This window comes from Onychostoma macrolepis, chromosome 12 (assembly GCF_012432095.1).
Source record: "Onychostoma macrolepis isolate SWU-2019 chromosome 12, ASM1243209v1, whole genome shotgun sequence".
Taxonomy (NCBI): Eukaryota; Metazoa; Chordata; class Actinopteri; order Cypriniformes; family Cyprinidae; genus Onychostoma; species Onychostoma macrolepis.
This window is the reverse complement of record NC_081166.1, coordinates 17957063-17984152: the sequence shown is the minus strand read 5'-3', so window position 1 is coordinate 17984152 and position 27090 is coordinate 17957063. Positions and strand designations below refer to the sequence as shown.

General features: G+C 35.8%; 4 protein-coding genes across 8 annotated transcripts in view; 1 reads left to right on the top strand and 3 right to left on the bottom strand.

Annotated features, from left to right (window-relative positions):
• The window catches only part of ptenb (phosphatase and tensin homolog B), a 119884-nt gene that overhangs the window by 10811 nt on the left and 81983 nt on the right, over positions 1–27090 (bottom strand). The gene's annotated exons all lie outside the window — the stretch shown is intronic.
• On the bottom strand, positions 54–10591 carry stambpl1 (STAM binding protein-like 1). 3 transcript variants are annotated; one of them, XM_058792950.1, is made up of 12 exons: positions 10551–10591; positions 9327–9391; positions 7621–7727; positions 6529–6746; positions 6265–6340; positions 5450–5545; positions 5027–5336; positions 4128–4252; positions 2774–2911; positions 1838–1950; positions 1460–1559; positions 54–1334 (listed from the first exon to the last, which is right to left on the bottom strand). In XM_058792950.1, exons 3-12 carry the CDS (start codon positions 7648–7650, stop codon positions 1278–1280), a joined length of 1263 nt encoding a protein of 420 aa, XP_058648933.1. In that variant the 5' UTR covers positions 7651–7727; positions 9327–9391; positions 10551–10591; the 3' UTR covers positions 54–1277. The 3 variants fall into 3 exon arrangements, with proteins under 3 accessions (XP_058648933.1, XP_058648934.1, XP_058648932.1); XM_058792951.1 differs by lacking the exon at positions 10551–10591 and adding an exon at positions 10424–10474; XM_058792949.1 differs by lacking the exon at positions 10551–10591 and having other exon boundaries at positions 9327–9640.
• Positions 9642–14424, top strand: ankrd22 (ankyrin repeat domain 22). 2 transcript variants are annotated; one of them, XM_058792958.1, is made up of 7 exons: positions 9642–9779; positions 10822–10858; positions 11596–11787; positions 11999–12106; positions 12359–12436; positions 12554–12652; positions 13957–14424. In XM_058792958.1, exons 2-7 carry the CDS (start codon positions 10838–10840, stop codon positions 14032–14034), a joined length of 576 nt encoding a protein of 191 aa, XP_058648941.1. In that variant the 5' UTR covers positions 9642–9779; positions 10822–10837; the 3' UTR covers positions 14035–14424. The 2 variants fall into 2 exon arrangements, with proteins under 2 accessions (XP_058648941.1, XP_058648940.1); XM_058792957.1 differs by lacking the exon at positions 9642–9779 and having other exon boundaries at positions 10693–10858.
• Positions 14741–26882, bottom strand: lipf (lipase, gastric). Its single transcript, XM_058792952.1, has 10 exons — positions 26584–26882; positions 25550–25661; positions 21580–21697; positions 18237–18435; positions 17505–17614; positions 17058–17194; positions 16441–16587; positions 16282–16353; positions 15469–15537; positions 14741–15089 (listed from the first exon to the last, which is right to left on the bottom strand). Exons 1-10 carry the CDS (start codon positions 26604–26606, stop codon positions 14856–14858), a joined length of 1221 nt encoding a protein of 406 aa, XP_058648935.1. The 5' UTR covers positions 26607–26882; the 3' UTR covers positions 14741–14855.

Below are 27090 nucleotides of genomic sequence, written 5' to 3'. Positions count from 1 at the left end.
TTTCCCACTCTATAACAGTTACAGATTATTTAAATAAATAAACATTGTCATGCTGTTTCAAAGCAGAGGCTGTTTTGCTTTTATTAAGAAATGCGCTGAGGAAAAAATGGTGCTCGTACAGACATATAAGCCTCATTGTACTCTCTTGAGCACAAAGACCCACAACAGCACAGCACATCTCAGTGGAGCCACTGGCACACAGCCACACAACTGAAGAAACAACCCAATGCCACATTGTACAAGAAAAACAAGTTATAGTCAACACTCTCTGAACTGCACGAATCAGTTCACAATTTATCATACATTGAATTTCATTTCACTTCCGCTGGTAACAAAAAGTTTCCTTCTCAAACCATAAAAACAGTGGAGACAAAAATCAAGATGTTAAAATGAGGGAATGTAACCCTGAGATCAGTGCATCCAAGGCCCTCTGGTAATGTCTCTTAGGTTTCTTTGCTTATTCTGTTATGGGAACTTTGGTGTGGTCTAAGAGATCCCAATCTTGTTTATACTTTTCAAGAGTCACTTCCCTTGTAATTAGATCCACATTGGAAAGAATGCTTAAGTTGGAAATCAAAACGGCTCACTGGCCAACTTCATATTGCGTCATTAGGCTGAAGCTGGAAAAGACAGAAATCCTTTAGCCTGAAATTATCTGAACTGACAAAGTATAATTATTAACCATCCAACCACAAAAACAATAGTACTATGTAGTAAGGCCTAGAAATGACTCTCGTAGCAATTTGTTTTATTTTTGTACTGGCAGCATACACAAAACTAGAAAATTCAGTTAGGTTTAAATAGAAATTTCACTTCTTCAGTGTATATTGTGTTAGAATGAGAACTGCAAGTGATATCACTGGATATCAAAAGGCAAATCACACACACACACACACACACACACTCACTCACTCACACACACACACACACACACAACTTCCTTTTAAAATGTCCTGAAATCAATTCACATTGTAGCGGCCTCATACTATAGTATGCCTTGATAAAGGACGCCCCCTTGAGGACAAAGACAGCACAACATTTTTGAAAAACACCTGGCCACGAACAAAAAGCGCATGATGACCTAAAAAAACACAAAACACCATTGGAACGTCTCAATAACTTCACTAAACCTGCTCACAGCAAACTGTGTAGCTGAGGGATTCTGTTTCACAGTACCTTTTTGTAAAATAAATAAATACAAAAAAGCCTTCAAGTAAAGAAAGATATAAATATTCTCAATGGTTTGCCGATACTGAAATATTTCCTCTCTTCCTCTGTCACCTGAGATCCAGAACTGTCGTTTTCGTGTCCTTCACCACAATGTGCTTGCAAATCTGCAAATAGAAAAAAACGATGTTTCACTTCTCTAAAGGTGTTTCTAGTTTAATATAACATTTGAAACAGAAGGCACATATAGCTGTTGATTTTCAGATTCACAGCAGGAACAGAGGCTTCTTACAGTGAACAGAGGAGGGTCTTTAGAGTGGGGGTGAAAACCTTTCAATCTGCATCCAGCCACTTCTCCCATTCCAGCACTGGTGAGTCGGAACACTCCCGTGCTGAAGAAGCAAAACGACACACATTAAATGACCTCAATCATAGTTCAAAATATATATATAGGTGTAGCTATATACGTGTCTACATACTTTCTTTACTTTTTCATATTTCAGAAATGTATCCATTCAAAAAAAATAAATCAAACATCTACTGTTAAAAAAAATACATTAATCTGCATTAATTTGATGTAGCACTTGAGAGGCTGCAGATGAAAAAAAAAAGCCTTTAGGTTGTGTGAACACAAAGGAGGGTGTGGGAGTTTTGTAAGCGTTACACTCACTCATTGTGTTTAGGTGCACAGACAATAGCGATGGCCTCAGGTAGCATGAGCTGATAAGAGCTGTGTGTGTGTAGATCCACGCTGGAGAGGAAGGCCGTCTGTGTCGGGTGTGTCTATGAGCCAAAAACGTTTAAAAAAAATATTCAAATTAACATCATTTAGTAGTCTTTGTTCTCATGCAGCCATGAAATAATTGACCATGAAAAACGATCCCCAGTTGACCTGGAGACTAAGAATAACATTTCAGTGAATTGTTAAACTGAGTTTCCATGGTGATCCTTAGACTGATGCCCCATCATATTTGATTATTCAAATAGTAAATTAATACAGTTGGGTACAGAATCAGTTTTTAAGTACATGGTCTGCCACTCTACCATTTTCTATTTGTATCTGTTTATTTTTCCTGTGGTGACAAAGCTCAGTGTTAAGCAGCCATTGCGCCAGTCTTCAGTGTCACATGATCTTTTAGAAATCATTATAACGTGCTGATTTGGTGCCAAAGAAACATTTTTTTATTAATATCAGTTCAAATGAACAATATTTTTTATATTTTGTAACATTATACATTTCTTACATCTTTACTGAATAAAATAATGAATTCGTTATATATTTTAAAAAATAATAATCTAACTGACCTCAAACAATTGAACGGTAGTGTATATACACCACTTGAAAGGTTTCATTTTCATTTTTTCAACTGATTTTGGAGTTTGGAGTTATCAAATTAGCCAGAATATTTTCTAAATGAGAACACAAGGGGAATAGGATGTGAACAATGGCTGCTCAAAATCTGGCATTTTCTGCAGGCTCAGATTCTGTGTGGGTCTAAAAAATTAGTCACCAGCAAGATTTTCACCTGCTAAAGGTGTGAAAAAAAGAGGTGCACAGCTCTAATTTTAGCAAATACGTGACAGCGTGAAAAAGAGAGACACCCACATGGATCCAGCCCAGGGTCAGAAGGTTATGATGGTCCTGATAACTGAACAGCTCTTCCACGTTCTCCATGTCACAGTAGTCAGGGCCAGCGGACTGCTTGGGGACGATCACATGGGTCAGCACAAACTCATTGTGTGTCTGCGTGACAACAAAACAGATTTTAGTTTGTCTGTTATCAGGAGGTCACAGTGTCCCACAATCACACTATGCATCCTCTGACACAAACTGAACAAAAAGACCAATTCATTCTATATGGGAGCTGAGCAACAGCTAGGGGTCGCTAAAGATTTATAAGGAGTTGCCAAACTCACTCAAGATTGAGGGTTAGAAATAGGGATGAAACAGTTACAGTTTGAAGAAAAATACCCAACGGTTAATATTAAACTATTTGAAAAACTAATGGCTGTCCAACATTACCAAAGTTAGCAACAGTCTCGTGCAGGTGCAGCATGCAGAGTTTTGTTTTGTGTGAAAATACGAAGGAAGGCAGTGGAAGGTTTTACAGAGGGAAATTACATGAACTGAAACTGTGGTAAACTTTTACTGGTTGATGGAAAATAAGCTAATGTGCATTCAAAAAATCTAAACAATTTGGATAATAAAGTATCAAGAATTATTAACAGAGCAGATAAAATACCTATAATCGTTCAGCATTTTGACTCATCATATTCCTTTTCTTTAAAATGGTTTTAAGTCTGAAATGAGAGGTTTATCATTTTATAATCCATTTTTGTCAAAATTAGATAACATGTTATTTTTCAAATTTAAATTCCAGCCATCAATGTTAATGTTGTTATTTTAGATTTCCCGCTGTTGTTGCAATTATTAAAAACTTAACATCATTAAAATCATTAAAAAATTTGAATGTTAAAATAGGGGTCCCCCAGAAAAAAATTGGGAATGACTGCCATAGAGGATTGTGGGACAGACAATTAAAGCAGGTGATGAAAGTGTACAAAGGGGAAAAAACGCTCAACCTCAGACAAATCAGAGATGAAAAATGCTGGGAAGGAAGGCAATTTCTGCATGATTCAGATGGATTGCAGGTGGTCGGTGAATTAGACACTGAAATTCTGTGTAATGCTCATGAATAGTCTCACTTGTGGTGAAAGTATGAGGAAGTCCACATCCACACCTAATATTTACAATGATTGTGCAACACCGAAGCTCCTAGTTTTACAGTGAATGAGAAAGGCTGCACATAACTAGCCAAAAAATAAGCACAATTGACCTTTAACACTCCCCAAACCTTATTTACACTCACTCCAGGAAAGAATTAGGAAAAATCAGCAAATACACGAACAAAATAAATCTACACCCACAAAGACGAGGTATGCTCCAGCTGAGGCCTTACCAGTTTTCCACAGAGAACTCCACACGTTTCAATTCCTCTCGCCGTGTTACTGTCAGCCAGCAGAAGGAACCTGTAAGTCAGGTCTCGTGGGATTAAAACCCGCCTCAGGCCTTCAACACGCTGATCTAGAAACACACAAGAACATACTGTAGTACTCCTAATAACACAAGTAAAAGATAATGTACGGAGACAGGTACTAATGCAAAATAAACCCCTTCAGGATCATTAAAGCTTTCTTTCTAGCATTCTGAAGTGGTTTATTTTGTGATAACGACTATCTGACTGTACATTATCCTACTTATTAGGGCTACTAACCTAATAAATACACTACTGATCAAAATTAAGCTTTTTATTCAGCCACGGTGCATTAAATCGATCAAAGATGACAGTAAAGATTTGTAAGTCTTTGTAATCCTCATTTGTAAATCGCTTTGGATAAAAGCGTCTGCTAAATGACCAAATGTAAATACATATACAGTACGACACAACAAACAACTTAAATTTGAAATAAATTTTGAGCAACATTTTTGAGCACCAAATCAGCCTATTAGAATCAATTTCTGAAGACTGGAGTCAAGACTGAAAGTAATGGTTTAACTAGTCATTTCAAATTGCAATAATATTTGATAATATTACTGTTTTTAATGTATTTTGATCAAATAAATGCAGCCTTGGTGAGCATAAGATAAATTCTTTTAAAAAGATTTACCCCAAACTTTTAAATGGCAGTGTAAAAACATTAACATGAATTATTTGATTATATAAGAATATATACCTAGCAATGTGCAGTTTAACAATTAAAGTAAAATAAAAACACACACAACTGAATAATGAGAGAGCTGGGTAATAAATTACTAAAATGATTAACAGGCAAATATGAGCTAGATGAGGGCACTCACTTTGTACAGCTGCTAAAGTGGCTGCCGGTTTGGGGATGGGGGCCGCTGGTTTGTTACGATTGGGGTCAAGGCGCACATGGTTTCTCGGGGTCTGGGATAAACAGGACCCGTCAGTTTGTTCAGGCACTTTGGGGACAGCCTCATCCCTGCGACTGGCCATCTCTTGTCTACGCAGTTGGTCCTCGAAGTAGCGGAACTGCTCGGACTCAATTTGCATCTTCCTGAGCTGTGCTACACGTTGCCGTTCCTCCTCCAACATAGACATCTTTTGCAGTCGTTCACTACACATGTCAACAGCCATGGCTTGAGCCTGCAAAAATATTCACACATCACGACTGATATTTACAATAATGAAATGAATCTGAAATTTGATGAACAGGAAATTTCATCAGCAGTGAATGAGAAGTACTCTGTCGAATGTACCTGACTCTTCAGATATTCACTGTGTTCTTTGCTGTATTTCTCATGGAGAAGTCTCTTCAATTGGTCCTTTCGTGGAAAGGCCACTTCCTGCAATTTCTGAACATAATGAACAGATAATGGGACAAACATTAGGGGTTGCGTTACAGACAGCGAGTACCAGATCAATATGCGCTAAAGCTTTCAGGGACATAATGATTTTTTTCAAAAGCTTGGAATAGAGATATTTAAACCAATTACTCATCATTTTTGCATTCAGGGACCATCAGCAGACATTAAGATCATTAGGTTAAAGACCCCATGAAATAAAAATGCGTTTTGTGAAATGCTTTGAAACCTCCATAATAAAAAATAAATGGTTACACTACAGTGTAATTATACATTTAAGTACTGAGTAATATTAATTAACTACATGTACTTATTATATGGTTTACGGTTAGGATTAGGGTTTGGCTTCTAGGGTCACTTGCATGTAACTATGCATAATTTATTGTTATACAAATAGTAAGTACATGTAACGTGTAACAAGAACACCTTAAAATAAAGTGTTACCAAATAAATAAATACTGTTTTAATCAGACTATTTCTCTTAAACAACGATTGATACATCAGGTGACTTGAAAGAACCTTTTGACTGAAGTCAGTTTCATGTCACTATGCTGAAATGTGCCCACACAAGGCAAACCCACCATGTGAGCAGCTGGGAGCCTGACAAGTCCTCTAGCCAAGGTAATTGAGCATGATGCTAATCAGATTTACAGTGGGCTGAGCGCCACAGGGCTCCATCAGTTTCTATGAGTAACATGCCAGGGGCTTACCTTCATTATCACTTGTTTCTCAGGGACGTTGCACTGCTGATAGTCCCTGTGACTGGGGAGTTTCTCAACAAATAAACTGCACAAGAGTGAAATAGGAAAATAAAGTTGAGGACTGATTGCCATGGATTAGAAAATACATTTTATGACAGCTCTGAAGACAAGACAAAAATGGGCCAAGATGCTGGGATAGTCTCCAGCATCCCTGTGACCCTAAATACTGTAGGAGCATTAGTGATATTAAGTAAAGTAAATAATAAAACATACGTGATGAACTTGTTGTAGAGGACAAAGGCATTCTCCAGACTGCCCTCCTCTAGATAAACAGCTGCCATGCGCTCCATCTCTACGCCAGAGCGGAAGTAGCGTCTTGGGGCGATGTCTTCATTTATTTCAATGTTATAGCCCATTTTGCTGAGGGCCCGCACACGTTCGACCGCTGGCAGAGTAACGTCAGTGTGATCTGGCTCGGCCGCTAACTTCTTCTGCAAACGGAGAGGACAACAAAAACCATGAGACTACAGAGCAGTGACCTGTTTTATCAGCTACGAAATACTATTGCTGATAAAGACATACAGCGATGTTATTTTGGACAATTTAGTCCTCTATTCTAAATACTATTTCCTAATTTAGCCTATTTTGTGTGCTGAAATTTTTCTAGATTTCTGACAGGCGTCAATCTGATGAGCTACATTCTAGCTCCGCCAAATAAAATTGCTCTAGATAGGCAAACTGAACTAGGATCGGTCCCCATACGCCAGTGGCACAGAACATTTGGTCCCAAAGACATCACAGGCCTCCGATAAACACAACATAAGCTCTGTTCATCACACAGCTTGAGCAAACCGGAACACCCAGCAGCACCCACGCTGAGTTCGCTTCCAGCTCTCATACTAATGACTAAACAGAGCCTCTGTTTTAGGGTCACTGAAAAGAGTGGGCGTCTTATCAACATGCAGCAGGACATTGATGGACTCCAACGAGGGACTGCCGAGCTGTTACACTTGGTGGACTTGTTTGACTTTTGAACAGTATGGGCACAAAAATCTGCAAATGTTGGTTTGGAGCCACATTAAAAGTCTCTGCACTATTGTTGGAGAACAGGATTCTGGGTGGCAAGAATAAGAAGCCTATGTTTGATCACGCATTCACGAAGAGGGGAAGTGAAGTGTGAAGGGGGCTGCATCCGTTCCTTCCCTCTCGCCCACTCCAGGATGGAGGGATCTGAATGACGGAGCAGCTGCAATGGGAATACTAATGGCAGTGAGTCAGAGGAAGCCATTCTGTCCCTGCGACCCACCTCCGAGTAAGATCAGCTGTCCCCCACCACCCTCCTCCTCCTCCCACAACGCCACTCACCAGTGTGCTGAAACTGAAGCCCTGGTCCATGGTGAGTTTACAACGTTGGCTGGTAGGCTTCGATCCTCCCTATGCATCCATCTGTCATCTCCCAAGACGATTCCGAGCTGAGGAGCAAGAAACATCATATCTGGCATTACAGCAGTGCTATTAAGAGGCCGCTGGGTCGATACAGTCTTTGTTTTCAGTTCCTCAACACTAGCTTTGGCTACAACTCTATGCTGTAGAATTCCTAGCGCATTCTTCCTAATCTATTAACACGGTTACCGTGGCCTGTGCATTTCCATGGGGATTATCGAATATAATTCACAATCTCGGTCCAAATAACACAGTTATTCGTTCCAGAATCTGTGCTACAGTTGCTATGACAGCTTGTTACCATGCAGCAAAATATGGTGACTCATGGATATCTTCAGCTGAGAAAAAAATCCTTGGTGAGCTTTTTAATTTTGCACAAAGCTGGGTACATATTGGACTGTTCCTTTCTCTTTTACTCTTTGAAAGCTGAGTAGAGCAAATTGCAAAGTAACAAATGGAAAAAGTATCATCACCATAGAAGAAAATGTTCTAATTAACGATGCCATGGCAACTTAATGTAGCTTCACTGTTAAAGTAAGAGGGCAGTGCAAAGGAGATGTGATAGAATTTACACTGAGAAATCTCTGATCATTTGGGCCTTGTATAATGTCAATTTGCATTTGATTAGAAAATAAGCAGCAGAGTTTATATGCATATAATTTATGAAGTGTATATTAATGTTCAGGTAATGATTAAGTAGTACATAATGACTCAAGCAGCTGACTGGATTCACATGTCTCAGTACTAGCAAAAGGATTTTAAGCGTCATAAATGGTTAAAAAAAGCCAAAAATACCAAAACATTTTTTTGAAAAATAAAAATAATGGTATGTTTTATAGACTGAAATAAAAGCCCTCCCAAACACTAATTTATTATGTTGTTCAACTGAAGTCTAAACAGGTTTTATACAGTAAAAAAAAACACATGCATTTTCAAGGAGGGATGGTTCTTCAACATATTTTAAGAGCCAGGTAAATCAAACCACAGTCCAAAAATACAATCTCTATGACTGTCTCAAACAATGTCTAACGATTAAATTATTAAATTATTAACATAATGACTGTTTCTAGCAATTGCTACAATATTCCTGAAATGTATAATGTAAAAGTTTATGAAAAACTCATTCCTGCTCAGCACATGATTCAGGCTCTAATATGTATATACATTTGTAATTGCATACATTATTTTAACAGTGAGTACTATAGGTAGAAGTAATATTACACTAAAGTAACTTTTTTTTATATACTTTCAAATCTCTTCTGATTTATGACTTGTAACTTCTGCTTTTCTCGGTCACTATAAACTTATGATACAAATTTATTTTATATGATGAACATCTAAAGTACTCAAAATTGGAGCTCCTCCAATAAACAATCAATATCAGACGTCAAGCCAAAATCCTACAGCACAGATATGATCATCATAATGATACAGATCATACAAATAATATTACTTTACCAGTAAACCAGTCACAATGATCAGGTCAATGATACATTTCCCACCTGACAAGATTGCAACAATTTCGATATAAACATAAAATAGTTAAAAGAAAAAACAAAAGCAGTACTGATCACAGGTCTAAATTAAGACCACAAAAATTAAATGTATAAATAGAATAACATCCTCACCTGTAGGTGAAGAGCAGCTGTGATCCCATGCTCCACATTCCTACAATCGTCACATGTGGCACATGCTAGAATTCAGTTCGAAAACAGACAACTCGCGTAAATAAAAGAGCAGGTTTTTTATTATTGTCTAAAACTCTCGGTCTTTTGCCTTTGTGCCTCATGGAAGCTTTGTTCTTTTGGCATAGATATGCGCGCAAGGCTAAAATGGCTGATTGCTGTCTTTCAGAGCGAATAACCCTGCGATGTCAGATGGTTCGCCCGGAGCTCAGCGAGTCAGATAAATGCTGCTGTAGCAGCGGTGCTTTTACTGGCTGTGTTTCAAAACCTCACCAGCAGCCTATCTAGTCAGCATCCGGATTCTTCTCTGATGCCCAAACGCTGTATAGTTCACTAGATTTGAGCCGCAACCAGTGCGACAGCTAAAGGGGTGGGAATGACCGTACGTCTGTAAAGGTAGATGTATATCATGACATTTTCAAGCTTTTACTTGCATGAATAGACACTCTCAGACGTTACATTATTCTCAAGCATTAACCAGTTACAGAGCCCATAATTCACATTCCAAAGACACTGTAGCCTGACACGTTCTTGTCGAATTGTTTGCATTTATTTAGCGAAATTGTTATGCCACAGAAATAAGAAGATTGTTTGTATATTTTTATCCACCAGATGGGGCACTCCTCCGACTCGCCAAATTACATCTGCAGGACTACTGATTCTATCTATAAAACAAAGAAAATCTCTTAAAATAATAAACATAGGCTACGTCTAAACCAAAGCCCGTTTTTGCAAAAGTTGAGTAAAAGTATGATTCTGTAAATCATAACAAACAGTGCTGCAAAAAAGAAAAAAATGATCATTTTGACCCATACAATGTATTGTTGGCTTACTACAAATATACCTGTACTGGTTTTGTGGTCCAGGGTCACATATTTTATTGGTAAATTAACGACAAAGTTTTTCAGTAAAAAAATAAATAAAATAAATAAATACTAGGCTACTATCACAATAAAAATTCAAATTTTAGCATTATGACTCAGAGACATTATTATCTAATAAAGTGTGAAGGGCCAGATAAGAATTAGTTGGTTTCTTACACAACCCTCTGTATTCACAGGCTATATTTCCATTGATTGATTGAAATGACAAGGCCAATTGTCATTTATTTATTCGTTGGTTTGTTTTTCTTGCTTCTTCTTACTTAAGAAACTGTTTTCATTATACCTGTTTAAACTGGCATGTTAGTCAGTCTGTTCTATCTTCTGTTGAGAGGAAGTGAGTGCATGTTAATGGACGGGAATCCACCGCTACACACCTGCACGGCACTGATTGCGTCATGACGTGTGCGTCATTGTTACATGACCACACCCTTATCTGAGGCGCTGTTTCACACAGAGCGCGAGGGCGAAAGCAAACAAGTTAGCAAAGGGCTGGTAGTTGTATAACTTCAGAGACCGCATTAAGGATTTACAAGTTTAATTTCGTTACCCTTTAGGGACAGAGGAAACCAAATGGGAATCTTGTACTCAGAGGTGAGTAACGTTAACTCCTTTGAAATGTGTCTTGATCTTCCTTTCTTTAGAAAACAACTGATTATGACAATCCACTGATCGTGTTATGCTAAATTTGATCTCTAACAACTTAATGAGTTTTGTTCTTCATACCTCAATTTTGCGTCAACATAATGTTTTTCTACTGACAAAAAAAAAAAAAATGCTTATTTTAACTTTTGTGACATGCCAATGCCAAATAACTGTCCTCTTCTCAGACAATACAGGACACAGTTCCACATTGTACCAGAGAATCATGTGTTTATATATATATATATATATATATATAATATAATGAAAATAACAACAGCAGTGCCATAAAAAAGACAAATTTATGGCACTGCTGTTGTTATTTTCATTACGGTGTTACCTACTAGATCTTCAGGCCTTAAAAGACATAATATAGTTTACATATGCGTGAAAAGGAAAATACTTTACTGTTTATGTACCTTTTATGTACAGTGTTTTGTTTAGTTTTTTGCTGTAATGTTGTGTTTGAAAAGGGTGTGTTTATGTGTTAAGTTACATGTCATGCTTGGGATGTCACCAGACCTGTTTTGCTCATCATCTGATATAAAGCCATGTTTCAAGTCAAAATCACATGCCTCCTTAATTTATACTTTAGTTGTCTTAGTTTTATTAAATGTTTTGGGCATAGGATAACTAATTGTTTCATGTGCTTATTTCTAATCATATATTGTGCTACTTTCTTTCCATAGCCAATGTGTCAGGCAGCCTATGACGATGACATCCACACATTGCAAAAACTGATCTCAGCAGATCCCAAAAATTTAAATGTTCAAGATGAAGGAACAGGAGATACACCGATCATAGCCGCCTGTAGACAGGGACACCTCAGGACTGTCAAATACCTTCTAGGTTACAATGCAAATGTGTCTATTAGAAATAAGGTATTGCATAAGTGAGGAGACTGAAAATAGTCCTGTGATTATCGTAATGCTGCTGCAGTTGTATTGTTACGAGTGAGTCTAATGCACAATGATTAATTTTAATGCATGTTGTTTTTCTGACTCACCCTGTGGTTCATTTTATTAATGATTGTTTATTTTGTGCGGTCAGCTTACTTGTTTAAACATATCTATATGTTTGTTCTTCCTTTAGAAAGAAAGGACTTGCTTGCACTATGCCACGAGAAGAACATTTTCCTTCCTGGACTACTTGATGATTGCCATATTAATGCCCATTTTGTTAATTGGTTATCTTATAATGGTATGTAGGTTATCCCTCAGTCATGGCATTTCTGGAAGAGACTAGTTACTGTCTGAAAAAAAAATTGAAATTGAAAATTAATCTTGTTGAGATTAACCTGTTGAGATCAGGAATTTTACTGAGATTAGTGTACAGGAATAGAAATTGTCCTGTTCCTGTCCATCACTTATATAATCTGACTTTAATTTATGACTGATCTAAATGTGTTTAATTAGACAATATTAAAGCATTGCACATTTTATCTCTCAAAAGGAAGAGAAGCAAAGAAAAAATGTGAAATTGATGGAGCTTCTGTTGGCCACTAAGGTGGAAGTAAATGCTGTAGACTATGTAAGTAGAACACTCATCATATTTTGTTTTTTCAGTGGGAAATTAGGTAATTAAGAGATAATTATCATGCTAAAAAGGATGTTCATGGTATAATTTGTGCAGTTTTGCTTTTTTCAGAAGGGGAACACTGGACTTCACTATGCGTGCCAAAGAAAAAGTCAAAGGATCGTTCCTTTGTTATTGGAGAAAAATGCAGATGTTTCAGTACAGAACAAAGTAAGTTAATTATTTATAGCAAGTATTTCAACATGAACTTCTATTTAGAGATCCATAATCTTACTCTCTTCTTTATTAAAGTAACTGTAAAAAATGTTAAACTCTCTACACAGAAGATAAGGTGAAAATGAACAAAGTAGTGACCGGTGACATACAGGTGTTGCACTGTATTTAACAGCAACCCATTCTCTTAACCCATTTAATCCCAAATTTTTCCCAGACATGAAAATATCCAAATGATGTGTCATTAGTAACCATTTGAAATAATCAATAATTATTTTTTAATTTTTTTGGAAAAGTGTGTTTTATGTTGGGTCACAATAGTGGGATATGGAGAGTACTGAAATCACATATTTCTGCAGTCATAAAAATTGTCATATATCTTAGCTCAGCTATTTTAAACTGATTGATCAAATTCTAGGGTTACTATTATGCATAAAAAAAACCTTATGCAACATTGATAGGAACACTGAGATAAAAAAAAAAAATTCAACCATCGCTGCATTTCAAAATTGTTACTTTTTTCTAAAATATAACATAAAATTTTTAAATCAATGCTACGAGTATTACAACATCATTATTGTAAAATTTTTCTAACATTTGAATTTTTAATTTAGTGCAATATTTTGTCATTGCAACATTTTATTGTCATTTTCACTAGCAACTGCCATACCAACTGATTATATTGTAAAATAAAGTTCACCGTTATCCCACCAGTCACTTTTGTGACCATCAACATATTTACTCATTCTATAACCACACTCAACAAAACTGAATATATGCAAATGCATATATTAATACTAGACACCCTAAAGATAATGGGTACCAAAAATATTTGTCATATCTTCAACATACTTTACTAGCCTTTCGTTTTGGAGCTTTGATGCATCCATCATCTGCTCAAGGTGCAAACAGGAAATAAACTGCTCTGGTCATGTGACAATTTGCACTAATCATGTGAAACTGCACATATTTAATTGAGACCCTTTATTTTTTCCATATTTGCATGAAGTGCACGAAAACATCAGTCGGTACGGTTTATAGAGCTTTATAAATGAAAAACTTTTTTACGGGTTAAATGGGTTAATGTCAACTGAGAACTTGGTAAGTGAATGTTAAATGTAACCAAAAGTAATAAAGTGTTTTAGAGAAGTTACATTTGCTGAGACTGACAGGATTTCAAACTGGTGATGATCTGTGATGTGAAACAAGCATACAATTTTTTTTTTTTTTTCTCTTTTCTCTCTGTTAAACACATTGTGTGACTCTTTTAATAGTTTGACATGTTGTTTCTGTCTTTACAGAATCATGAAACCCCAGTAGATATTGCAAAGAGACTACAATTCCACAAAATTGTTACAATGTTAACAAAATCAATGTGAGTATTAATAGAGGACATGAGAGAAGAGACTTGTTTCATGTGCAGCAGCAGCGGGGTCCTTTACAATTCACCAGCTGAGTTTAAGATTGGGTTTTCACCAATTGTCACAGTTTTTTACACTTTGAACCGCACATTGTTACACTTAATGTTATAAGAAATGCATTTCTCAGATGAAAGATGTATTTAAGCATATTTGATTTAGTTTTTCATTTGATTACTCATATTTGTGTTGTTGATTTTCTTATATTGTATATTGATAATTTAATGTACTGTATATGTATATTCAGTTTGTTTTAAAGTGTTAAAGTTAGTTTTTTTTATCACTGTAAGATTTCAAATGGATTTGGATTGTCAAATTGTTGGTTTAAAAGTAAAACCTTTCACTAAGCGATATTAATTTTGTATACACATTTTCTGCATCAATGTATGTTTATTTCCAGTTATGTTTTACAAAATCAGTTGATTACATGACAAGGCCATAAGACAGGTCATGAAATGCTACAGTATAGTGAGACTGAGGATGTAGTGGTTAGTAAAAGCTAAAGTAAAAAAAAAAAAACACATTAAACGAGTGCATGTCCTTTAAAAGACATTAAAAGGCAACCCCTGATCATGAGTGTAAAACTCAGTCTCTGGGTAATGGCTCGAAGGCTTAATTCAGTTTGTAATATCAAATTTACATTCACAAATTGCAGTTTCGGTTACCAGCACCTCAAACAAATGGATTCATCTGCTTACAGAAAGAACAAACAAAGAGGTACAAAAGTATTAGCTCAAGGAATGTTTTGATTTTATGTTTTAAAATCAAACCAAAATGTCTCTTCACACATTCTCCCTCATCATTTCGATCATTTTGTTGTACATCTCTTGTGGGGCATCCAAACCCCAGATGAAATCCAGGTGCTCCCAGTGTTTAATGTCACGGTGGTACACCAATTTGGGTATCTGTGTTAGCAGTAGAGCCACGTCCTGAGGATCTGCCAGAGTGTCCTGCCCACCAGACCACAACGCTGTGGGTACTGTCATGTCCCGCACGTTGTACAGGGGAGGGGTCGACTGATAATGGAGAAGCAGGAAGAGACATTAACACTTCAAGCACCGCTCAGTTCCACTACTGATTCTCATAGAGTGACAGCAAACATGACACATTCATCCTCACGAGAGTCTACAGTATTTCAAAAATGCCTTGGATAGGCAAGTTAGTACAGTTAGTGGTGAAATTAGCTTAAAGGGAAATTATGTCATCATTTAGTCATCGTTTCCAAAAAAAGGGCTGTTTTGTGTTCAGCAGAAGAAAGAAGTGTGTGTGTGTGTGTGTATATATATATATATATATATATATATATACACACACGCACACGCACACGCATTACAGGGTGTGTAAATGATAACAGAGTTTTCATTTTTGGATCCCTTTATAGGCAGAAATAGTTACCTGATTATAATGTGCCATATTTCCAGCTTTTCCATAATCATATGCCATAAGCTTACTGGATTTCACAGCCTGTATAAAGAATACAAGAAATGTATTTAAGAACAGGTAAAATTATAAAGTAGAATGTTCAGATGTGTGATAGAGCCTTTTGTATCAAAGAGCAGTCTTTGTGTGGCTTTAATTGGAACATGTTGGTATTTGTTGGATCAGTGGAAGTTGTGGAAGAACGTGGCAGTTGTTTCTTAACATAAATCCAACAGACATCTTTACATTGTTTGAGTTGTTGCAGTTTGTTGGTGCTTGGTGTGGCAGTTTGAACCAGCCCTAAGACATACAAAGTAAGGTGTAGTCTGCATTTAATTGCCTTTACAAGTAATTGCTGCAATGTAGAACTACGGTCTTACTGAATTACTCAGCGTTTTGCCATATCTACAAAGGTTGTGTTCACAATGGAGTCCTGTCCATCCATTTTAAAGTTTCCTAACAGTGGTAATGATAATATAAAAAAATATATATATATATATATAGTGCATTTGAGAACACATGCATGGCAATGTGGTCGAGCAGGTCCAAAAAGACCCTATTGAAACACCTCAATGCTTCTCTGCTCGGTCACTTCACACTGATATTTTACTCTGAGACAGATTAAGGAACTGTTGCAACTTCTGGTGGTTATGCTTTCACTCATTTTGAGGAAATAATGTGGGGATGTTTTAAAATGTATTGCAGGTGGAGAGGGACATTTCGTAAGGCACATAGACATGTCACATTGAAACTGAGTTTTTAGGGGGTTTTTGGGGTTTTTTTTTTTACCTGAGCCCAATGAACCATGTTCTGGACCGAGGTTCCTGCTGGGCAGTGTGTTGTGTACACAGGTGTTCTGCTCTGAAAGAGAGATGAAGGAACTCATGAAGGAACATTCTCAAATTCACTGACATTAAAAAGCATGATCTAACAAAGCGAGTGCTATACCATGTTCAGGTTCTTCTCATCAAAACCACAGAGAAGAAAGAAGACGTTCCCGCACAGCACACTCAAAGGCTTTCTGCTGCAGAACTCAGTGGCAAAAAACTTAATCAACTCATTCTGAGGAAAGAAGTCCTTTTGTCCGAAGAGATCCTACAAATGTAAAAAAAATACACACAATATATTATCCTAAAAAATTATCATGGGTGTAAATAACCTTAAAAAAACATAAACTCACTTCCATGACCTTCATTTGTAAGGAAAACACTTTTTTTTTTTTTTTTTTTTTACTGACTACTGATTAATTTTGAATGTGTAAAAACACTACAAATGTGAGTTATATGCTCTGTTCCAAAACCTAGTGAACTGTCAACAGAAGTTAGATTTTAAGGCATCACAAGAGCAAAAGAATATATGTAGTACACATAATTAAAATGTGTAATTTAGAATACACTATTTTATCCAATATCTGTATTAGTTTATTTATTCATGCTGTTAGCTTAGCAAAATTGTAGTGCCAATTGCCAAACTATAAAAATGGCAGCTGGCTAGGGAAGGAAATAGGGTAGTTTTCTAGTTTCTGGAACAGAGCTATAGTATAGTATTATAAACAAAATGCTCACCCAAATGAGAAACTCTGGAATAACAGACAATTTGGACATGGGGCTTTTGGTCAACCCCACTGTGGCGACAGGAGCCAGAGCAAAGAACATCTTGATTTTGCTGGCCAGCTCCGGCATTGTGGAGAAAGCGATGAACGCTAAGAAGCAAGAATAGGAAGTTATGCATCAACATTTCAAGAAGAAATAAATACATAATATAAAATAATATGTAAATATAAAATTATATAAGGCTTGGAATCACATCATTCATAGCAAAAAGTGTGAAGTACTGTAGCTGCTGTGAGCTGTGAGATATTCCCACACGATAACACGTATGATAATGCATTTGTCTACTGTCAGTGTGAGAAGATGCATAATGCACAACACATCTCTGAGCATAGTTTGCACACCAGTGATTTGAGATCAAAATAATGAATCACTCTAAAATGCTTGGAGAATATGTGATACCTATAGTGGTTCCCTGGGAATGGCCCACATAAAAGATTTGCTCCTGGCCAGTGGTCTTTGTAATGAAGTTTACCACTGCAGGAAGATCCTTCTTAGCCAGTTCATCATGACTGGCTCACACACACACACACACACACACACACACACAAACAAACAACACAGAAGAAAAAAACAGGTTTTTTTTAGTTCAATATTCTGGCTGATATATTATTAACCCAACAGTGAATTCCAAAAAATAAGAACTAGATCTGCATTTCCGGAAGGAAATACCAAAGCTTGCAAGGCAAGAACAAGAGTAATGTCAAAATTGTGAAGTATGACTAGGTTTCAAGCTCTGCACACAAGCATCAGCTGAAAAGAGGAAATAAATGCTTGAATAAATACAAGGAAGATTTACAGGAAACATATTTCTATTTTAAGTAAACTGCTCTTTTGAACTTAAAGAACCCTGAAAAGATTTATCACAGTTTACACAAAAAATTGAGCAGCACAAACTTTTTCAAAATTGATAAGATATTATTTTAGGGTACCAAATGGGAGTATTTTAACAATATTACTGTTGTACTGAATTTTTGATCAAATAAATCGCTTTGATGAGCATAAGAGGCTTGTGGATTGTAGTGTATGTACAAAAATGATTTATTTAAATGTCTTAAAAAGTAGAAAGGTTGGTTTTGATGAGAAAGTGTAAACCACATGCTAAACTCTTTCATAAAAATGTTGTTCTTGTACCTGAACTGCCAGTATTTTTTCTGTTTGGGGTCAAGGCTGACATGTTTTCTGGACCAGGTGTTCCCACGGCTGTTGCCTATCCACACATCGAATCCAGCATCGGCTAGCAGGAAACCCAGGCTGGTGTTGGGCAGGTTTGTCACCCAATTACTTCCAGCAGCAAGAAGACCATGTTGGAGGAACACTACAGGCTTGGCTTCTGAAATATGAATTAAGAGACCAAAAATTGAATCAAATATACTCATATATGTTTTTAGAGATTACATGTTTGGCCAGCAGAGGGAGTGTGTGCATTAGCTTTATACTGATAATGCCATCCTTTCTTTTTTGGGACCTTTATCGTGAATATCTGTCAGAAACAGGATGTGAGTTGGTCCTCTTAGTAGCACAAACAGACCTTGAACTGATAGCATTGTTTGACTTCATACCAGCCATTCCTTCTACCCCCCTTAAACCCTGCAACTCACACAGCAAGACTTTGGAAGTGGTGTGGAGCTGGAGACTTTCAATTTTACATAACTGCAGAATAATCCCAGGGGAGTAGTTGCACAATGAGTCAGATTGGTTTTATGGGAAATGAAGTTCAAAGGAAATCACTGCTTCAGACCTCATATATTAATCTGTTTGTGTTGGTTGCATATGGTTTTAGATATTATTTTCCTTTTAAATATATTTTTAAAATGTAAAAACTAGTTTTTACAAATATCATCAATTATTAATGTTAATCCTGCCTTCTCATAAAACTCATCTGATATTTTAAGAGACTAATACGCTGTCATGGGGGTCTGCAGGTTTACTGTTTCTAATTGTTTGTTGCACTACACGATTTGATTTGGCAGACAAGGTTTTTCTAATATTAATTATGAGTATAAGCAATTTTGTTAAAAATCACAATTTTATCTAATAATACGAACAATAAAATCAATACAAATAAAATAATACATTTTTAAAAGATCACCCTGGCATTTTTGACTTTAAAAAAATCAAAATGATTTTATCTCCAAAATTGTTACAAAAGAGTTGTATTAAAGTCACTGTGTGTATGGATTGCCTTTTTAAAGTGTTTTTGAATGAATTACTAGATCTGGAGAAAAGAACGAGAGTGTATTTTCTCAGGTGAGACTGTCTTTGGTGCTAAAAAGTATTGTCATTCCTTGGTGTTCTTTCATGCCAAGCGGCACAGTGTCTCGTGTGACTTGGAGAACTGGGACAGCAGGAAATGAGTTGCATATCCCGTGTGCCACCTCAGAGCTTCAGTGCTTATCACACCCAACGTCACACCACTCAGCACCAGCCATCCACTAAAAACAAACAGCTTGATGGCTCTTTACTTATTTATCATATTTCTGAATTTATTATTAACGTTTACCAGCTCCCAGCACACAAAGCTTTAAGATCACCATAAAACAAAAACGGCTCACAGGGTTTGTCTTGTCAACGTGGTCTTCAAAATTCCCAGTCTTCCTGATTAAGTACGGTTATAAATGTACCGAACAGATTTCCACACGTTCATTTGCATAAGCCAATTTTATTCTGAAGGTCAAGCACAAGAACGCAGCCAACAACGCTCTTAATCTAATACAATGAGTGAAAAGCAAAGATGCACAAGGCCAAAGTTTCTCAAAGGCCCTCAAATCCTCCAGCAGAGGGATTTGTGTCGGGGAAATGTATTCTCATTTAGAAAAACATGAGACATTGTGTTAGCACAGCGAGGGAGAGTGGAAGCTGATGTATGGCTGTTGAATTGGTTTTCCGCTCCAGTGGCGTCCCTGGCGAGATTAGTGTGAGAGCATGAGCTTTAGAGATCTCTCTGCTCATTAATGAAATATGGGGAGCGCTAAATATCAAACTGAATACTGATTCCAGAAGCACTATTGTACAGGACCGAGAACATTAACACCACAATAACGCTCATCTGAACTGAACCGATTTCAGCCTGATTTATCATCACAGAGATTCCTTTGTTTTTCAGCTGATAATGTCATAGCTGGTATTGATTTATTCTATAGACACCTACTATAATGCTTGCTGATACATACAAAAAAATGGATAAATGGCATCTATTTTGTCTAAATGAATAAAAAATAAAAAATGCTTAACTAATCAAATGTATTACATTCTAAGCATCACAACATTTTAAAGTAAAATATGAAAAATGAATATTCCTTTTAAGATTAATTTTGCTAAAGATAACATTTACTTGTGATATTTAATTAAAAGTGTTTTATATATTGTTTTATATATATATATATATATATATATATATATATATGAAGAGTTCATTTGCAAAAACAGTATAACTCCTTCAATTCTCAGAAATCATGTTTTTTCATTGTGCATTCCAATTAATCTCAATCAAACTGCAGATTGGGTTATTTTGACTAGATTAAAAACAAAACAAAAAAACCCCAGCTAACTAACACAATAAAAACATGATAACATAATAAAAAACATGATTTTTGAAAATTTTTAAAAACCGAGTTATCAGTTTTTGCAAATAAACTCTTCATATATATATATTCATACACACACTCACACACACACACATATGTGTGTGTGTGTGTGTGTGTGTGTGTATATACTGTACAGATGTATGTATATACATATATATATATATTTTTTTTTTTTTTTTTTTTAAGATTTACTCTAAGTGAATACACACACACACACACACACACACACACACAAATATATACACATATATGCATACTCCAAATATCTATGAACACTTGTGGGGCCATATGAAACTTAGGCCAGTTTGAGACTTCTGCTCTATACACTAGAATTTATATCCCATCAGATTCTTAACTATTTAAAAAAACATATCTCTCCCAAGATAAAACAAGAAAAAAAAACACTTAAAAAAGTAAAAAACTTAATTTATGAAACAGGATCTTCTAACCACCTCACACCATCACGAGAGGTCATGAGATCTTGATAGTCATGAGAAGAAAACCCTAAGAAGACATCATGTGTGGGTTGCGTTATACGAGCGTGTAACAGGAGGTCCTCCTCCATACAACACTGACTCATCTAAAGCCACTTCTCTCCCCTCTTTAAATTGCTCCGTGACTATTAAAAACCACGGGATGTTAAGATGTTAAGGTTCAGATGTGAACATCTCACCAAGTGCGTACATGTGACAGTGCATGTTTCATAATGGCTTCACAGTGAACCAGTGAATGTGAGAATTCAGAGTTCATCTTACAGACATTCCTCTTTCAGACAGCCACTTTAGTGAGGACAAAAAGCTCCCATCTTCAATAATTCAAACTAACCTAACCCAAACAGAAGCATGAATGGGCTCATTCAAATCTTTTGGCACACCAGCTCAAACCTTTACCTTGTCCATCCTTGTTTTTGACCCCATGTGGGATTCGGTTGACGCTCAGGATGTACTCATCCTCAGTGACCACTTCAAATTCTTCGGCTGGGTAGCCCCAGTGTCTGATGATCTCACTCTGCAAGAGATAAACACAACAGTGAGCAATGGGCAAAGTCCATGAGAAGCATGACAGCATGGAGAAATCAATAGAACACACCTCCATGTAAGATAAATTAAATTAAATAGGACAGCAAACACATGCCTTCTCTCTTTAGACAATACAACAAGCATTGTTCTATTCTGATGAAAGCAGTATAATGCCATCCATTTGAAGAAGAAATATAAGACCTAAGGATTTTTTAAGAATAGCTACATTTCTTCTTTGCTAAGGTCTACAATAAATGTCATCAACGTGGCAGTATTTTTAAATGTAATGAAAATAGAAAACACCAGTTCAGCTTAAATTCTTAGTTTAGTCATTTGTCTTTTCAAGAGCACAATTATTTCAGCTGTATGGTGTCACACTGCTCCTCCTCCTCCTCCAGATATGAGATAAATTATAATCAGAGACTTCAAAGAAACTGTGTGAGCTTGTTGGTTCCAGGCCTGCCATGCAATCTCCCCATGCATAATTAAAGGCTCTGCAATTTCCCACTCCCCCTGGGTCTACTGTCTGCTCATTCTACTTTAGGCCACTTAAGGATAAACCCACTGCTGGCTCAACACACATTATGGGGAGAGTAAGCACTGGGGGATGTGCTTCTCTCTCTCTCTGTCTCGTATTCGTCCTCTTTTCATGCAGAAATAGTGTGTGTTGGAAAAAATAAATATTTCGTGCACTTCTGCAGAGTGAAAATGCAAAAGGAAAGTCTGATGAAGTGCAGAATGTGACCAACTTCTGAAAATATGGACAACAAGCTCCTTTCTACATTATTCATTCATTCATTCATTAAATTTTTAGCAGTCCAACATAGCAACACTTAAAGCTGCAGTCCGTAAGTTTTGCCTCTTTGTCGCCATCTCTGTTTGAAAACCTGGAATTGCAGTTACTTGCGGAATTATTTTTATTGCGTGGGGTTGTACTCCGGTGTGAAACCTGTATTTATTAATCACAGATTCTAGCATACGTCTTGGAATATATGACCCAAATAAGAATTTTCACTGTATATTGTCATCTGAACAAGTCTGCCACGTTTGTTCTGACCAACTGAGGAAAAAAGCATTACAATAAATCGTGCTACCAATGGTAATTAAATCTAACGATCGTTTAGCTCATTTCACATCAAACCGTGCAAATTATTATTATTGTTATACTTTATTCTCAAATTATTAATGTTAACAACATCAGCACTGCGTGACTATGAGTATAACATTAGCGTGTAGATTTCAATTTATGTACAGTCTAATCTCTAATTGTCACACCATTCGAATTTCATATTAAGAAATTCTTTTAACCCAAAAAGCAAACTATGCTCCCTTTGAACTGGTTTTCTTCATAATACAAATCATGTGTAATCCCAGGCTATCTGTAATTAGAAGCACATTTAAAACTGGAATATAATTTAATTTAATTCACATGTGTTTCATATAATCCTTTCTGGATTACAATCCGCCATCAAAATTATTTTTTGAAATTTAATTATTCTAACCAAAAAAGTTACGGACTGCAGCTTTAACTAATAGGTATTCAACACACTTTAAAAATTATACACTTCACCTTTTTTTTTTAAATGTGTTTTTTTCCCCCAGTAAATTTTCTCTCTGATGGTGTATAATAGACTTCTCCAGCCATTCAGTCCACTTAAACCCTTCCAATTACTTTCAAGTGCCTGCAAGCTCACATTCAGATCTGCCTCCATCCAATCAACAACTGATGGATAGAACCAAGCCCCTGCCCAACATTTTTCCTTTTCTAATATTCTTTTTCACTGAGATATACATCACAATCCAAATATCTGTTGCTACTTCTATTACATCATGGCTTTGAAGGGAAGGTTCAGCCAAAAATAAAAATTCTGTAATTTTGTTTTTAATCATTCTGTACATTTATGTTTTCTTTGGAAAACAAAATGATTATTGTATGGCTTCAGAAAATATGGAATATGGTGTACAAGTTATATGGATTGTCTTTTTTGCCTATGGATCTAGACAGATATTGCCACTACAAACTGTTGTTGTATGGAAAAGAACTGTGTACAGAGTATTTAAATTCTCCTATCAAGATCTAATGAAAAAATAACAACAGCATTTTAATTCTGGGGTAAACTATTCTTTTAAGCCCAAGTGACAAATTTTGAAGGTTCAATAGTCTCCTTGTGAAAGCAAGTAGGTGAAGCGCAGTGTATAAAAACCAGTTATTGTACTAAAACCAACAAATCACTGACTTATCTGCATTTCTGCAAATGGTTACTTGACTTGTGCAAATTGTCAAACAATGATTATGAGATATCATTATTTAAACCAAGAAATCTTGTTTCATATCTAACCACACATGAAAGTGCACGAACGTCACTTAGAGTACAATTTCCTTTCAGAGTCCGTGGGAAAATATGTTACATAAAGCTGTCTAATGTCAATTATGAAAAATAAAAATAGCTGAACTGGTGAATTATGTTTCTCTTCCCTGTTTCACATACTGAAAAAATATAATTTAAAGCACTTATGAACCAAGATCTAACCCTAGTAAAAAAACAAAAATAAATAAAAGAAAATGCCATAATTCACTTAAAACACATTTATTCCATACTAAGTATGATGATGATGACTTATATAAAATGATTTCTTTATTGTGCTTAATTTTTCTTAACATTTCTTAATATTAAGCCTAAAATGTGTTTTAATATCACAATTTATAAGGATTGTATGATTTCAGATATCAGTCTTTAAATGCAAGGTATTTAAAGTGTACCTGAAGTGTACTTTCATTAGTTCCACTTTAGCACAATCAAATACTTATAATAAGTATATTTTTATTTGGTCTTCAGCACTACTTTCGCACAATTAAAGTGCATTAAGCACAAAATTTGTTTTTCAATTTAGCAGACTTTAAGTATACCAAAAGTACAACTACAGGGTATTTTTATTAAGCACACACTGTAAAATAAAAAAATTAAAAAAGGTTGAGCCAACGTAAAATTTTAAGGCAACCAGCTTCAAGCTGATTTTTGAGTTTTCTCAACTTGTTGTTTTAAGTTTATACAACAAAAAGTTGAGACAATTCAAAAATCTCCTTCAAAAAAATTTTTTTTTTTTTTTTACAGTGCATACAGGTAAATATGTAAATACATTTCAAATACATTTTAGTATATTTTTTTCCACTAGGGGAATATTCACTTTTACAAGTGATAACATGATGATGTGTTCTGCATGCAGCTTCCAAGAGCCACATTGAATCATGGGAGGACAAAGTGCAAAATGTATTTTCTAATAGAGATGGTCAGCTAATGAATCCACTTCTCTTTAGAGCATGTGACAAAACGGAGAACTGGAAATAATATTACAAATGTAGTGCAAAGTTCACTTAATAAGACATGATGACATTCAAAGGTCACCTAAAGCAATTAAAGCTAGAAAAACAGACATTTTTGTCTACATGGTGCATTTTAATGTATGTCTGTTATGCTGTTATAAAAATCTCATTGATTTACATAACAAGATATCAGAATTTTATCTTATTTTTGGCCATATAAATAACAACATCTGCACCAAGCAGCTTAGCTTGAGTTTTTGAATAAAATTGATGTCTTTTTCTACTTTGAGCACAAGCTCTATATTCACACTATATTACAATTCAGTGATTTGTAATATAGTGAACTGCTGAATTGTTGACTTCATAGGATGTCATTGCAATGCAATTAATGGCAAAAGTAACTAAATTTACCTGAATTTATTCTCTGGTGTTTCAGCACTTATTGACAATTTGCTGGATAGTAATGAAGAACACTCATTGCAGCTTATTACATGTTATTTATAACTACTGGCTACTTACGATGTTCATATTCACTTCAGGGTCCAGTCCTGTCTTGTCCTCAACAGGCGGCCTGCACTGAATGAACCCAAATGTAAGCAGTACCAGAGACAACACCAGCAGTGACATCTTTCTGTCAAACATTCACAAACAGCGAATTAACATACAGCCCTTATGAAAATTAACCATGGTTTTACCACAAAGAAAACCAAAAAACCATGGTTATTATGTGGGTAACCACAAATTAACAATGGTTTTGCTACACTAACCATAGTTTAACCATGGTATTTGTAGTAAAACTGTGGTTATACAAATGGCAATCAATACGCCAAAAAAAAAAAAACCTTGGTTACCACACTTTTACTACAATAAAACCATAGTTCATTTTTGTAAGGGAGGTTCTCCCAAGACACACTAAACTAGACCAGCGTTAAAAAGCTATGCTAATGCTATAGCAACAGATTGTTTAGTGTTGCTCAACATGTAACACGTGACTGTAAGGATACATAACATGAAAATACAAGGTCAATGTAGCTAAATCTTTGTTTGTTCAGACAAAATAAGCTGCCAAAACAAACACTGCTGAACATCACTACTGCACTTTATTATATGAGAGCAGGAACCAAATACAAAAATATGTTTGGAAAATGCTTCGTTTTTTAAAAATGTAAACATTTATGTCACCAAAAGATATTGTATTTCATGTGTTTATGCACATTATAGTTAAAGCAAGGTTTAAATGTTTAATTTGACAACCCTTTGTTTTCACAAAACGAAAGCAGTCGCACATCTGAATGGTTTTGAATGACAGGTAACCAAGGCAATGCATTTGACATAATAACAAACGCACGAAAGTTAGACGGTGCAAACAAAACGTATAAATGACATAAACTCGTTCATTGCTAATTCATTGAGTCGCCACAACGTAATTCCTTGCAGCACATTAATAAACAGGATCGTTTTAGGCTGATCGAGACCGATCTGATGGAGTGTGTTTATTAAATGGTCATAAGCACTGAATAACGAAAAAAACAAGCTCATTTAGTGAAACTCACCCAACTTCGGTTGAGACCTCCATAGCAGCGTAACGTTACTGAAATCAAAGTGTGGAGCCTCGGTTGACCACACACTGATTATTATAGCGATGAAAATGCTTTAACATCAGCTGACAATGACATCATGACCTGATCACTGCCTTTAATCAATCAGTGCCCCTCCTGAAGAAGTGTGATTCGTTTATATAATAGCTGCTTTCTTCCTGATTTAAGTACTCCATTATTCTTCTAATGTTTGTCAAACTGACGTCGTCATTTGGTCACTTTAATTTTTTGTTTTTTAGACGAGACTGAAAAATTATAACTTGTGCATTGCAGTGGTCATCACTGAGACAATTGTAGGCTACAATAATAATTATTTTAAATTGCTGTAAATGCAACGAAGAACTCATAAATACATTTGAGTTCGTACTCTGTCTTCAGTGTACCTGTAAAACTTGCAAATAACTTAATATTATCATTATTTTGATGTTTGGACATGTTGTGCATACACATCAGTCAAATATT